This window comes from Macaca nemestrina, chromosome 9, assembly GCF_043159975.1.
Source record: "Macaca nemestrina isolate mMacNem1 chromosome 9, mMacNem.hap1, whole genome shotgun sequence".
NCBI classification, from domain to species: Eukaryota; Metazoa; Chordata; class Mammalia; order Primates; family Cercopithecidae; genus Macaca; species Macaca nemestrina.
Window position 1 is genome coordinate 115489362 of NC_092133.1, and position 15898 is coordinate 115505259.

Below are 15898 nucleotides of genomic sequence, written 5' to 3' on the forward strand. Positions count from 1 at the left end.
GATGGGCAAGTTCCAAGTCAGAATGTTCCCACAGCCCACATCATGTAGGTCTCATCTGGCAAAGTGTCCAGCATGTTTCTTCCTAACTCTAAACAAAGCAAGCAGCAGCAGCTTTAGAAGTAGCTACAGATTGCTAATCTGACACTAAATTTAATCACAGGAGTAACAGCATGCCTAATAATCTACTCTGTCACAGTCTGGGCACTGAGGTAAATGCTTTAGAAGTGTTAGATACACACAATCTCATTTAACCCCACAAGAATCCTACAGGGATGGACACAAACACTCAGAAACTAAGTAGTATGTTAGGTCACTTAGCTATGAGTGCTGAACCAAAACACAAACCTAACTGAAAAATGATTTTCCTAATTAGCTAGAAATATAAAGTAGGTATCAATATTCCCTGAGCCCCAAATGAAAACTACTTCTAGTCAGTCCTCTAAGATGGAGAGTCAACACCAAGAATTTGTTTAATCCACTATGCAAATATTAATACAAGCTTAAAAAAAGGGAACACGATGTGAAACAATTTTACCAAAAAATCTGGAAAGAAGCTGGACTCAGTGGCTCACGCCTGTAATCCCAGCACTTTGGGAGGCTGAGGCAAATGGATTACATGAGGCCAAGAGTTTGAGACCAGCCTGGCCAACACGACAAAACCCCGTCTCTACTAAAAATACAAAAATTAGCTGGGCACGGCGGTGTGCACCTGTAATCTCAGCTATTTGGGTGGCAGGAAAATCACTTGACCTGCGGAGGTGAGCTTGCAGTGAGCCGAGATTGAGCTGCTGCACTCCAGCCTGGGTTGACAGAGAGAGACCCTGCCTAAAACAACTACTACAAAAAAAAAAAAAAAAAAAAAAAAAAAAAAAAAAAAAAAAACAAAGAAAACCAATTCTGGAAAGATTACAGAATACATAGTTCAAGGACCCATTAACTCCAACCTTGCTTTGCATAAATATGGCATTTCAGAAGTCAAGCATACAAAAAACTTTCTTTAGAGAAATAAAAATATGTGTGCAAGTCAGACAGGCCAACAGGGCAATCACATTCTTCAGAACTGCACTGTCCAAGTCAACAACCACCATTCACATGTGGCAATTAAACACATGAAATGTGGCTTGTCCAAACTGAAATGTGCTGTAAATATTAAACAGACACTGGATTTCAAAGATCTTATACAAAAAGGGAATATAAAGTACGTCATTAATAGTTTTTAAGATATCAATTACATGTTAAAATATTTTTTATATATTAGGTCAAATATACTTAAATTGATTTTTACTTTTTTTTAAGCAAAGCTACTAGAAAAGTGCACATACAGTTTGCATTTGTGGCTAACATATTTCCACTGGACAGTGCTGCTATAGAACCGTTATTGGAGTGAAGCATAGGCATCACCCGAGATCTTGTTAAAAGGCAGATCTTTGGAACCCACCCCAGAATTACTGACTATAGTATCTCCAGGTGCTTAGTATACACATTCAAGTCTGAGGAACACTAATCCAAAATACTGTAATTTCATTCCCTTAAATTATAACAATCCAAATTTTTTTTATCTATCCGTTCAGTGAAATACTATGAAGTTTCAGGCACCATTCTAGGTCACAGGAATACAAGGTGGTTAAAACATTAAAACTCACTTCCTCTTCTGGTGGAGCTTATATTCCACAGAAGGCAAGCAAACAAAAACTAAAATACAGTCAGCTCTGCTATAACATTTATTTCCAAATACACAAATTTGTTTGAAAGCTGATATATCAGAAAACAGCAAATTTCCCAACCATGTGTATTTTCACCTGTGAGAAACACTAGTTACATCAAGCTGCACAGGAATTCGCAAGGCACAGATACACACAGCTCAAACATCTAATAGGTCTTAGTTCATTATGAATTATGAGTCTGGTCCATTCGCATTTGATGTTACAAGTTTTTGTCTCATATCAGGTATCTTCCATCCATCACTTCACAGTAATTCATGAGCTGCAACCCTTCCAATGAGTGGCCACTTCCACAGAAGTCAGATTTTGGTCAAGGTAAAGTGCCATTTATTGCGGTGCTAAAGTATTCCTTAACTATTTTATATGTATAAAACTAAGTTACAATTTTCATTAGGTTCTTATCTTTTTAAAATATGTCACTGACAATGTTTTTGGTTACTGTGCTCCTAACCCCTTTTTCCCCATAAATTGGTGTGGTGCAATTTTGCACAGCACAGTGACCTTCAGGAATGCCCATGTCATGTTATAGCACAATGACTATAAGTAAATCATAACAGGTCACCTTTATACAAGGAAGGAACAAGCGGGGCAAGGAAAGAATGATGAGAATGACTGTTTCACGGTGTTCAGCATGGGCAGAGAAGGCCCTGTGAGAGGGTGACACCTAAGCAGAGAACACATTACTGGAGTGAGCACAGTAGGAGAAACATAAAGGTGCATAATATGCAGAACCCCCGAGACAGGAACAAACTTCTGACTGCAGGGCCAGTATGGAGAGAGAAGCATAAACAAGAAGATAGTAGAAGAGGCTGAAAAAATACCCAGACACCACATTACACAGGATCTAAGTCTTGCTAAGAAACAAGGAGTCACTGGAGGGCCGTGAGCTTGAGAGAGATGTGAGGTGACTGGCATTTTAACTGGATCACTGTGGCTACTGTGTGGGGAAACAATTATATAAAGCAAAATGAACTCAGGAACACCAGGGGGCTCTTGCAGAATTCAAGCTGAGAAAAGCTGGTAGCCAGAACTAAAATGATAAAGTAGTGAGAATTAGTTAAACTTGGAGTTTAAAGTTTAACTAATGTGGCAGAGATAAAATTTTATGTGAAGAGACTTCCTTTCCAGTTTCAACAACAGTAGGCTAAATACTTTATAATTTCATCAGTACAACAGGAATAATACTGATCAGCCTATTTCAAAGAGCTACTGTGGAGTCAGATGAGAAACAATATAGAAACCCTCTGAAAATTATAAAGCATCGTACAAATCCTGAAAAGGACTGTTGATACAATATATTTACAAGCCCCAAATAACTGGTTTTGTCAGGAGGTGGAGGTCGCAGTGAGGTGAGATTGAGATCGTGCCACTGCATTCCAGCCTGGGTACAAAGTGAGACTCTGTCTCAAAAAAAAAAAACCACACACACACACACACAAACTGGTTTTGTATGATTAAATTGACAATGAATTATATCTAATGCCTGGTCTTTCCAGCATCATTTAACAAAATGATGCACTACCCCCCAAAACAATTCTGCACAACAGAGTAAGGTAACAGATGCTTAATAGAGACAAATTAAAATACATACATTTCCTGTGATTTACAGACCAAAACCCTCAGTGTGTTACACCAAAAATTTTAAATACTTCTTGCACAACTAGAAAACAGTTCAATTAAGACTGTCTTAAAGGATCTAAGGATCTAAGTGAACTCATTCCAAAATATTATGATTGTAAAATAGAAATACCATTAAATCATAAACAATACATAATAACCATGTCTAAAAATATAAAAAATGTTAAAATGTGATGATGAGAAGCCATAAGACAAATGACTTGGTGCTGGTGTTCAAATTTAAAAATTTACATGCACAGATGCTTACATCACAGTTTTCTAAAACTAAAAAAAACGCTGAAGAGTTGGAACATTAAGACTGCTACTCCTTCAATCTTATTCCATTTCTCTTGAAACAGAGTATGTTTCCTGTGTTTTCTAAATTGACCAATGGAAATCCAGTGCAAACATTTCTGCATAGTATTATCACTGAGAATAAATCAATGAAAAAAGGTCATGTGTCACTATTTTTACTAGACAAAAAATACTTAACATTAGTCAATAATATTAAAATCCAAACATTAGTATATTAGATTACATACAATATTTCCACTTTGTAAACAAGTCTTTAGATATGAGGGATTAAGAGAAAATGGACTTTTCCTAGTGAAATTTGTGTCATGCTTCCATGTCAAAACTTATTTTTGAAAATAAAACACTAATGTGACAACTGGGCCTAGAACTACACAAATACATTTTATCAGCGTACTATAATTTGGCACGTTGTAACCACTGAGGGAAGATAGATGAAGATATTAGGAGGATAAAAGCAAAAATACCTTCAAACTAATTCATGCCATAGTAACCACCACCAAATAAGCTTTCAATACAAAAGCGTTTCATCTCTGACAATGTACAAAAGTTACCAAAGTTAGAGAACTAGTTTCTAGATGCAGCTCTGTCGCTATCTCTTCAATTTTATTAAATTTTCCCTCATTTGTAAAACCGTGAAATAAGGATACTACCTGTTGTCTTCCAATGTCAACATGAATATCAAAAGCAACTGTTAATTTCTATAGTACTTTCTATACATTTCTAATGTTAGTAATTTCTAACATTACTAACGCAAAGCATATTTCAAAGTCATCTAAATAAGGACAAGACCATGTTGCTCAACTGCCAGTCTATTATTCAATGTGAAAGACTCAAACTTTACTAATTATATTTAAAAAAAAAAAAAAAGACAAATTATCGCCAAATAATCCCTACTAACTCCTTCAAAATGTTAACAGTAACTTTTGTTTGAAAGTTAGGGAGATGAAAATACATTTCCAAATTTTTCCAAAGATATAGCTAAATGACAAGATAAAAACTTCACTATGGGCCAGATGCGGTGGCTCACGCCTGTAATCCTAGCACTTTGGGAGGCCGAGGCAGGCAGATCACTTGAGGCCAGCAGTTTGAGACCAGCCTGGAAAACACGGTGAAACCCTGTTTCTACTAAAAATACAAAAATTAGCCTGGCATGATGGCGCACATTTGTAATCCCAGCTACTTGGGACATTAAGGCAGAAGCATCGTTTGAACCCAGGAGTTAGAGGGTGCAGCCAGCCGGCATCACACCACTGCACTCCAGCCTGAATGACTCTTATCTCCAAAAAAAAAACAAAAACAAAAACAAAAACAAAAACAAAAAAAACCCTAACGATTGTACCTTAAGGTTTTTGCTTTTGGTTACTTTAAACAAAAAATTATATGTTTATAGACAGATCACAGACTATATAACAGTAACTAATTTCACAAAAAAACCTTTTAATTATACTCTCATATAACCTCTCTTAAATTTACAATACACATTATTTCCTTTAATAAATCTTAAAGGATAAACTCTCTAACTCTTTATACACGTTATGTTAAAGTCTTTTTTTTTTTTTTTTTTTTTTTGAGACGGAGTCTCGCTCTGTCCCCCTGGCTGGAGTGCAGTGGCGTGATCTTGGCTCACTGCAAGCTCCGCCTCCCGGGATCACGCCATTCTCCTGCCTCAGCCTCCTGAGTAGCAGGGACTACAGGTGCCCACCACCGCGCCCAGCTAATTTTTTGTATTTTTAGTAGAGACGGGGTTTCACCGTGGTCTCGATCTCCTGACCTTGTGATCCGCCTGCCTTGGCCTCCCAAAGTGCTGAGATTACAGGCGTGAGCCACCGCGCCTGGCCAGCAAGTCTTATTTTAACTAATAAGGTTTTTGGGAGTAAAAACTCTCACAATCCCCGATTTCTCATTTTTTATAGTATACCTGAAAGTCCTTTCATACATTACTTCCGAACGAGCATTTTTCAATGAAATCCAAGATGCTAAGAAATCTAGTAATTACTGAAAAATGCTGTGATGCCAGTAAAGCCTAATCCTAAAGAAAACAAACACTTTACAAGTTCCACATTTGTTTAACTTGCTTTGTAAAATACAAGTTACAAATCGTAGCATATAGGTTATTATTAGTAAAGAGTATCATTAAATCTTCAAATAAAAAAATAAGAAATTTGTAGTTCAATGAATATAGTAAGTAACCTGCTGTAATCTTAAGTTTTTTACATGCTTAGAGCTTAGATAATCCAACTCACTTGCATTTGATTTTTGCTAATGGTCTTGAACTTATATACATTAATTCTTTTTTCTTTTTTTAAAAAAGAGACGGGTCTCACTCTATGAACCCAGGCGAGAGTGTGGTGGCACAACCACAGCTCACTGTTAACCTCAAACTCCTGGGCTCAAGCAATTATCCCACATCAGCCTCCCAAGGAACTGGGATTACAGGCACTAGGACTACATGCAGGCATCACCGCACCCAGCCAATTAAAATTTTTTTTTTTTTTTTTTTTTTTTTTTAAGTAGAGACAGGGTCTTGCTATGTTGCCAAGGCTAGTCTCAAACTCCTGGCTTCAAAGGACCCTCCCATCTCAACCTCCCAAGCAACCAGGATTACAGAGATGAAGCAGTGCCTGGCTGCTTTTTTTTTTTTTTCTTCTTAAGACAGGGTCTCAATCGGTCTCCCACGCTGCAGTGCAGTGACACAATCTCAGCTCACTGCAACCTCCACCTCCTGGGTTCAAGTGATTCTCCTGCCCTAGTAGCTGAGATTACAGGCACTCATCACTGTGCCCAGCTAATTTTTATATCTGTAGTAGAGACAGGGTTTCACCATGTTGGCCAGGCTGGTCTCAAAACCTGACCTCAGGTGATCTGCCTGTCTCAGCCTCCCAAAGTGCTGAGATTACAGGCGTGAGCCACTGAACCCACCTGAATTCATTTTTGGATAAAAATCCAAAGTAGTTTATAATGCCTGCAATAAAAATCATACATATACACTTTTAACAAGTTAGTGCCAAACACATCATTAGCAATAAAAGAAAAAATAAAACACCAAAAATCAAATTATGACTAAATATCTCAGTATTAAATGAGGAAAAATCACCATTTTACATTTTTTAAAGATAGTATTAATATCAAAGATTTACTCTCAATTCCAGAATGGAGATATATCTCATATTATTATTCCCATATAATATAAAGGAATATGGCAGCCAGGTCTGTTAGAGATGGCAGAGCCAGGAATGGAACTGCAGTATTAGCTGGAAGACTCCAGAAGACAACAAGCAGCTAAAAAGAAAATCAGAAAGTGGGGCCTAACTTAGCAAGTGATTAGATCAGAAAAACATCAAGTTTCTTGCAAATGAAGCTGAAGAAACATCAGGAAAGATGCAAATTTTTAAAAACGAAAAGTTAACAAGTACCTGGAGTTCACATAGGCAGAAAAATGAAAAAAACAAAGTGAAGAAAAAATAGGTACAGAAAAAGTAAGTGGCTAAAACACCACTAGCTCTTAAGAGACAAAGTATTTAAGAATAGCTTCAAGGCCAGGATCACATCTTGATTCCCAGGAGTATCACACAAATGTTGGCACACAGTAAATGCCCCACGTTTGCTGAATGAATAAGCAACAGAATGTTCCTGGGATTACTTCACCTGTAAAAGAATTGGCTGAGCAAGGTTGGCTGGAAATGATTGAAAGCATTTATAAAGTAAGTTTCTTTGAATGAAAAACTGACTTCTTGCATTTGGGAATATACTGGATCACAGTCACTAAAATAAGAGCCAACCTGGAAGATGAGGTGTCATATTTTGTTACAATCACCAAATTTTTCAAAATAAAGTACAGTATAGTACAACCAATACCTCCTCTCCAAGAGCTAACATTTGAAATGAAATCTGCTATAGAAGAGTGGTTGGTAGACAGTACCATCTCGGGTTTTATATAACACTATGGAAAACATACCCACAAAACTGGTAACTCTAAAAGTTTAATTTTGCACCCCAATAACTTGTAACACTTTAATAATCAAATACACCTGCTACTACTGTTACAGACAAAAACGTGGTTTATCTGCATAAATAGCACTAAGCTATAACTACATTCAATAGAGAACTACTTTCTTCTCATCCGAATTATTCAAACCCAGTGCAATCTTCTGACCAGTATTAATTTTCTCAAACCACTAATTATGTAGAGGAAGCCAATGTTTCTCAATATATGATCACAATGAATAAAGCTGATTGCTATCATAGGAGGACAAAAGGGACCAGAAGATGCAAGGTATTTTTTTAAAGTAAGCAAAATATTGACGAATTAGTTGCCAATAGGGGCAAAAAGTCACATAATACTTTACTCAGTTTTCTTGGAAGCTTTTAATATTGTAAATCTACTTAAGATATATTATCTACGTGAGCAACATGTTACAGTAGGAAAGAATATAGATGTCTTTACTAAAATTGCTTTGTTCCTTAATGCATGCTTTTGACATGAAATGTAATTCTAGCAAATTTAGGGCAAATTAACTCTGAAAATAGTTACTGAGAATTGGTTTTGTTTACTTATTCTCAGCCTCCTACAACAAAGAGCTTGAGGCAAACTTATAATTGAAGACAGATGACTGTGCAAAAGAAATCAGACTAACTTTTAAAAAGAGTATTTCAATGAACGAGGTATCAAAATCACATCAGCGAAACTGGAGAATACTGAAAAAATGTTTACAACAAAAAGCAAGAATGTATCCTCTAAGTAATGAATAATTTTTTAAATCTAGGAACTATCCTGAAAAAACATACTGAGTTTTTAAATTCATAATTTATCATCCTAATTAGAAAACAGATTTGAACACCTTAAAAAGTAACAAACTGGGGCTGGGCGCGGTGGCTCAAGCCTGTAATCCCAGCACTTTGGGAGGCCAAGACGGGTGGATCACGAGGTCAGGAGATCGAGACCATCCTGGCTAACACGGTGAAACCCCATCTCTACTAAAAAATACAAAAAACTAGCCAGGCGAGGTGGCGGGCGCCTGTAGTCCCAGCTACTCAGGAGGCTGAGGCAGGAGAATGGCGTAAACCCGGGAGGTGGAGCTTGCAGTGAGCTGAGATCCGGCCACTGCACCCCAGCCTGGGCGACAGAGCAAGACTCCGTCTCAAAAAAAAAAAAAAAAAAAAAAAAAAAAAAAAAAAGTAACAAACTGAGGCAACAACAAGGATCTCGAAATAAACTTAAATCTTTGTAAGTCCAAAGTTCCTTTCTTGGAAAAACGTCCTGCATTTTCCCATTCTTAACAAAGTATGTTTTAAACTATATTCATAAATGCATTCCCTTGTTACCAGACACTAAAGTCCATTTTTTTTGTAATGGAGTCTCACTCTGTCACCCAGGCTGCAGTACAGTGGCACCATCTCAGGCTCACTGCAACCTCCACCAATCAGGTTCAAGTGATTCCCCTGCCTCAGCCTCCTGAGTAGCTGGGACTATAGGCGCCTGCCACCACCACCATGCCCAACTAACTTTTGTTTCTAATAAGAGACAGGTTTTCACCTGTTGGCCAGGCTGGTCTCGAACTCCTGACCTCAAGTAATCTGCCTACCTTGGCCTCCCAAGTGCTGAGATTACAGGCGTGAGCCACTGCACCCGGCCTTAGAGTCCACTTTTTAGATGCTCACATCAGCATCTTATTTCTACAGTAACTTGTTCGGAGTAAAAAAAAAAAATTGATAGGATTAAAATATTTTAATGACATAACCGAAAAGTAACTTTTTCAAGCTAGAAATACTCGGCCGCCTATTGTTTTATATAGAGCTATTGTTAAACATATATGTCAAAGTTTCAACAAGAAAGATACTCACCACCATCCCTCTCTCTAACTCTGTGAGTATGAACATTTTTGGCCTTACTGTGACCTGTGCTGTCACTGTATTTGTTTTCAGGACTATCAGATCTCCGCAACATTTTATTTGGTGGTGAAGGATCTGCGGCGTCTCGCATCTTTTCATGTCTGTGATCACCGCTACTGGGGTGACTCTTCGATGAATACTTAAGTGCCTGTAAAACATCACCCCCCCAAAAAAAGAGAGAAAGAACTGAAACCTTAAACTCCCTAAACTAATTTAAACATAAATTTTGGTGTATTATCACCAAATTTTATGAACTTACAAAATTAAAATTTCCACTTTCTGCTTTACTCTTTAAAGTTTCTCAGACAAAAAACCTAATGCTTGTTACAATAAGACTCCTGCTACAAATCATAATACTAAACATTTAAAAAGAAAAAAAAAACTCCATTATCTTATAAATAAATCAAACCACCTTGGCACACTGATTCTGAAAAAAAAGAAAACAAATTTGGCTAGAAATATTTAAAACCATTTTTTGACAGTCAAAAGAAAGCTAGAAATTCAGTACTACTATAATCAATTTCTGCTGTACAGCTGATATACACAAGCACATGTATAAATAAGCACATGCATATTTTTGCAAACCTACAAAAAAAAAAAAAATCCACACACTGGTTTCTCCAATTCTTTGATTCAAATAAGGCATTTCAGACCTAACTTCCTCACTCTCACAGGTGTGGGAAACAATTTTAAGATATAAAAATATTGACCAAAATAAACTAATGTGAGTACTATTTCAAACCAAGTATAATGCACTCAAAATAATCGTTTAGCTTTATTCTAACACATATCTTAGGACAACCATGATGTACTAGTCTGTTGCAATGTGTAATTAGCTATGCTTTGGAGGACAGATTCACTAAGGTTTAATTTTTGACATATCCAATGTTTTACACATCAGAGGACGGTGTTTTCAAATTCAGCTGTATAACACAACTATCAGGTAGAAACCTGTTCTCTGGGCCTTTAAGATATAGAAAGTGTTTCTGTAGTTATTTGATGGTTAACAATCATTTATGAGGTTTGCCTCCTGAAAACTGGGGCCACTTCTAGCATAATCCTTAGAACTTTACACGCAACGACTGCAGTAACAAAAAGGAACCCACCTACCTAGAACCACCTACATCAGAATGATTATCCAAGTACCCAAAAACCTCAATTCTTACAGAAACAAAAGTACCATCTTTTACTTATAACGCAATTAAGTATACCAAAAATATTAAAAAGGAAAAGAGGACAGTACTCTATAACCGACTTAAAAGTTTTAAGTCATTTAGCTATTTATCCCAAGTCCTTCACTTAATTTTAGTATCTTTACATTAACTTTCAGTTCCCCCCACACAATAAATAAATAAATAAGCCTCGGAAGTCACCTATCATCTCATCCCATCGATTCCTTCACCCGCAAATAATCCAGTCAGGTCTTTCTGGCTGCAAATGATTCTTTTTTCCTAAATCAGCGAACTCCCTCCAGTCACCTGTCAAAATAAGTCACTAAACCTTGCTGGAGAGCACTAATGGAACCAAACCTCGAATTTTAAGGGGACCCGCGGTGCTAGTTTCGGATGTGTTGCACCGAAGGGCCTGTATCGACTTCTGAGGCCTGCGCTCGAGTAGCAGTCCCTCCCTTCCCCCTTCGGCCCCTTCCAATCCCTCCACCCCGGCCTCGGCTGGTACCTGGTAAGGCTGCGAGTCCCCCCTCCGGTCGTGACAGCTGAAAAACAGGAAGAGAAGACAGCGACATAAGACACGGCGGGGGTGGGGGGGCCGGGGAAGAAGAAAACGGGTCCCCCGCCGCCCCTCCCCGCGGGAGACCTACCCAGCGCCCCGGCGCCGGGCCCCGCGCGCACACAGCGCAAACCCGGAGCCTCCGGGAGGGCCGGGGAGGGCGAAACGCCGCAAAGCCGGGCCCCCACTCCCCGCCACACTCCGTTCCCGCCCGCCCGCCCGCGCGGCCGCTCCTCCTCCCCAACCCAATCCGGATCAGGGTTAACAACAAAAATGGCGGCCGGGCCAGCTCCAGATAAGGAGGAACAGCCCCCCCGCCGTCGCCCCCCGCCGCCGCCCGGACCGAAACGAAAAGACAATTTACCCATCACTGAGTCTCTGCTGTTTCCTCGCATACATTACCATCAATGCCCGGCCTGTGAGTGTGTGTCGGGGAGGGGGGAGAGCGGCCGCAAGAGGCGGGCGGGCGCGCAGGCGGCGGCGGCGGCGGGCGGCGGGCAGCCCCGGCACCTGGGCCCGGCGCGCCCTAGGCGACTCTCAGCACCTCCCAGTTACTGGCGCCGGCGCTCCCGGGCCATCTCCCTCCGTCGACACCACGCTCACTCTCAGCCGGGGCAGCGGCGCCAACTACACGGCGGCAGCGCGAACCGGGGGGAGGGGGGCAAGACGACGCGTCCGGCTCAGCCCCGCGGAGAGCGACTGTCTCCTCCGCCTTCTCCTCCTCCTGCTCCGCCGCCTCCTTCCCTCCTCCCCCCGCCGCCGCCGCCGCCGCTGCTGCCGCCGCCTGGTCCTTCTCCTCCTCCTCCTCCCGCCGCCGCCGCCGCCGCTGGTGCCGCCGCTGCCGCTCCACCAACTACATCCGGGCAACTCGGACGCTGCCGCCTTCGGGAAACCTCGGCAGTTTCCGCAGCGCCCCTCCTCTCCTACCCTCGGCCTTCCTCCCCGCCCCGCGCGGGTCCGGAACGCCGCCCTCTGCAAACCTCGGCTGGCTCCGGCCTCTGTCCTCCTCTGAGGCCTGGCTCTCCTCCTCGCGACCCGTCAGCGCTTTCCTTCTTTTCCTCACTCGCGAGTCCGGCCACTGCCGTTCCTCTTTAGGGATAGTCTCGCTCGGGCGCCTGCTCGAGGCTGATCCCAGGGGCTCCGGGCTGCGCGGGGAGGGAGCCGCCTTCCGGAAGAGGACGGTGGGGCGCGAGGGAAGCCATCGCGGACTAAATAAGGGAGGCTGCGGCGGCTGCGCGTGCGCCCAGAGGCGCCGCGGGAGGGGGTGTTCTCCTGCGAGCTCTCCGGCCGCTGCCCCCGCCCCTGCGCTCTTGGGCGGGGAGGTCGGAAACCCCCTGGCGAGACCACGGGCGGACGCTTCCCGAAGAGCTGCCTGGGCTGCAGCCGCGGAAGCCTCGCTCTAGGAAGCGGGGAGCGTGCTGCGGCGCCCTCTGGCCGCTGCTGGAAGCCGGAACCTAGCCTGAGCCGCTGCCCCTCACCGGACGCTGCGCGCGCCACCGGCCCTCCGCGGGGCAGGGGCTGCTTTGAGCTCGCCGGGCGCCCTTTGGCCGTAAGTCTCACCCTGGCCCCGAGGCGGGAAGGAGTGCGTGCTGTCGCGGCCAGAAACGGCTAAAAGGAAGGGCTGAGGGGTTCTGTGCCCAAGGCGGAAAGCCGTGCGCCAGGGCGGCCCTCAGCGGAGATGCCTGCACGGATCCGGGAGCGCCGCTCGGGGCAGGGAATGAAAGGGGCGCTTGAGACTGGAGATTTAGGGAGATGAGTTCCTTGGGAACAGCGCTGAACCGTTTCTCTGTCCCACCCTACCTCCCGCTTATTTTTTTGAGGCAGGCTCTCGCGCTGTGGTCCAGGCTGAGCGCAGTGACGCGATCACGGCACATTGCAGCCTCGACCTCGGGGGCTCAAGGGATCCTTCCACCTCAGCCTTCTGAGTAGCTGGGACCACGGGGATGCACCACCACGCCCGGCTAATTTTTTTAGAAAAGTGTTTCCGGAGATAGCGTCTCGCTGTATTACCCAGGCTGGTCTCGAACCCTTGTCCTGAAGCGATCCTCACGCCTCGGCCTCCCAAAGTGCTGGGATTACAGGCGTGAGCCACAGCGCTCGGCTTTTTACCCCTTTCTAACGTTTTCCATGCCCATCGGTGCCCTGCCCCACCCTCTCTTGATCTCTTTTTCCTCTGTTTTTTCCTCGCTGAAGTCTGTTGGCTAAAGAAAATTCATGTGCAAGTTCTGGATGTGAATAAAGTCCTGAGGTGTGTTAAGTGAAACTGCTACAAATTTGATTTTATGTACTGCTGCAGGCACATTGAGAGGAGAAACGTCAAGTATACCAAACGACCGTTAGTTGAGAGTGGTGGTATTCGGGTGATTGGTTGACTTTTTTTTTGCACTAAACTCTTTGTAAGGCAACATTAGTTGAATGAAAAGAATTGTGATAAACATAAACGTGATTAACACAGAAGAGGCAAATACTAAACAAGTCAGAAGAAACAAGACCCTCTCCAAATAAACAGTAATAAAAAGTAACTGATTTATTTGGTATCCAAGAAGTTACAATACTGCTAGACCTAATAGAATGAAGAGATGGAATGATGTAGGGAGAAAGGCTCTGAAATCACAACTGGTTGGAAAAAAACTTTAATTGTATAATCTTATTTGTCACATCCACCTGCCAGATGTAAAGCTTATTGCTGTTTGTGGAGATGTGCAGACCAATAAAAAGCCTATTTAATGAAAGTATCAGTAACTAAAAAAAAAAAAAAAAAAATTGCCAGTTACTGAAATGATGAAAACAAAAAAAATTCGGTAGCATCTTAACATGCAATTTCTGACACATTTGTAGTGAATCCATTGAAGACAAACATCAGGAGTACAACAAATAACAAATATTACATAGAAACTTTTTGAAAACTGGTAGCAAAATTACTACTAATTTGTTTGATAACTAGATGTCTGCTGAAATCGGTATAAACCATTTGCTCAAAAGTAGCCAGGGATGGTGATACCTGCCTGTATTCCTGGCTGCTCCAGAGGCTGAGGCTGAACAATCGCTTTAGTGCAGGAGTTCGAGACTGCAGTGAGTCATGATCACACCAGTGCACTCGGCCTGGACGACAGAGGGAGACCCTGTCTCAAAAAATAAATAGCCCGGATGTGGTGGCTCATGCCTGTAATCCCAGCACCTTGGGAGGCGGAGTCGGGTGGATCATTTTGAGGTCTGGAGTTTGAGACTACCCTGGCCAACACAGTGAAACCCCATCTCTACTGAAAACATAAAAGTTAGCCATGTGTGGTGGTGTGTGCCTGTAATCCCAGTTATTCAGGAGGCTGAAGCAGGAGAATCGCTTGAGCCTAGGAGGCGGAGGTTGTGGTGAACCAAGATCTCGCCACTGCACTCCAGTCTAGGTGACAGAGTAAGACTCTGTCTTTAAATAAAATCACATTACCAAAAGTCTGATCTGCTCTCCTTTACAGAAATACTTTATCTTCACTTCTACTCTTGAACCCACAGACTTCATTCCCACACTCCTGAACCTGTTCAAGATCATCTGTGGCGTCCATGTTTTCAAGCCTGATTTTTATTTCTCAGTCTTCATCTCACTTGTCAGCAGTATTTGACACAGCTGATAACTTTCTTCTCCCTAAAGTTCCTTATCTTACCTACCAGAATTTCATTTTCTTTCTTGCTTCTCTTCCTTCCCAAATGGCTGTTCCTTAGACTTCTTACCGGTTTCTCCTTCTTTTCCAGCCTCTAAATGCTGGAGTGGCCCAAGATTCAAATGCCACAACCTGCACTCCTCTGTTCTCTCTCCCTAGGCAATCTCATTCAGATCTCTGGCTGGATGAAACCCACATTTGAATCGCCAGTCCACACCTTTCCTCTGAACACAAGGCCAACACTTAAGTGCCTACTGTATAGCACTGCTTGAGTTTCTAACAGGCATCACCAACTTAATGTATTCAAAACCAAACTCTTAATCTCCCCCACCCCAAACAAGTCCTGCTGAGATCTTCCCAATCTCTTGAAGTGACAGCTCCATTCTTCGAGTGAAGGCTAAAAACTTTGGAATCATCTTTGTTTCTTTTATATCTCACATTGACTCTATCAACAAATTTTGCCAACATTATCTTCAAAATGTATCTACAATCTGATCTCTGTAACCCACCTCCACCACATTCACTCTGGTCCAAGCCACCATCATTACATCTGGACCGTGGCAAAGACTTTCTAACTGATCTTCCCCTTCTCTGCCTGCTTCCACATTGTTTGCTATCTCATACAGTGCAGTAATCCCTTAAAAAGTCAGACAGTATCATTCCAATCTTAAGAATAAAAGCCAAAGTTCTAGCCATGATCCACTAGCCATATGTAAACTGCCTCATGTAAACTGCCTCTGGCCTCTTATCACTGACTACTTGCTCTTTTTTTTTTTTTTTGAGACTGATTCTCACTCTGTTGCCAGGCTGGAGTGCAGTGGCATGATCTTGGCTCACTGCAACCTCTGCCTCCCAGGTTCAAGCAATTATCCTGCCGCAGCCTCCTGAGTAGCTGGGACTACAGGCGCTTGCCACCACACCCAGCTAATTTTTGTATTTTTAGTAGAGACAGGGTTTCACCATGTTGGCCAGGAT

The 15898-nt window shown here is 42.3% G+C and overlaps 2 protein-coding genes across 10 annotated transcripts in view; one reads left to right on the forward strand and one right to left on the reverse strand.

Annotated features, from left to right (window-relative positions):
- The window catches only part of LOC105479977 (WW domain containing adaptor with coiled-coil), a 92378-nt gene extending 79987 nt beyond the window's left edge, over positions 1-12391 (reverse strand). For 3 of the 9 annotated variants that reach the window (XM_071070314.1, XM_071070310.1, XM_071070309.1), the window contains exons 1-3: positions 11635-11831; positions 11219-11256; positions 9495-9707 (exon numbers count right to left, since the gene is read on the reverse strand). In XM_071070314.1, coding sequence (XP_070926415.1) covers positions 9495-9707; positions 11219-11256; positions 11635-11675 — 292 coding nt within the window. In that variant the 5' untranslated portion in view covers positions 11676-11831. Of the gene's footprint in view, positions 1-9494; positions 9708-10915; positions 11021-11218; positions 11257-11634; positions 12142-12250 lie in introns of those variants that run through there. The other 6 variants (XM_011738345.3, XM_011738340.3, XM_024792301.2 and 3 more) reach the window with 5 other exon arrangements.
- The window catches only part of LOC105479976 (uncharacterized), a 32214-nt gene continuing 27993 nt past the window's right edge, over positions 11678-15898 (forward strand). The window contains exons 1-3 of the mRNA XM_071068738.1: positions 11678-11688; positions 11745-11763; positions 11801-12819. Of these exons, the coding sequence (XP_070924839.1) occupies positions 11678-11688; positions 11745-11763; positions 11801-12673 (903 nt within the window). The 3' untranslated portion in view covers positions 12674-12819. The remainder of the gene's footprint in view (positions 11689-11744; positions 11764-11800; positions 12820-15898) is intronic.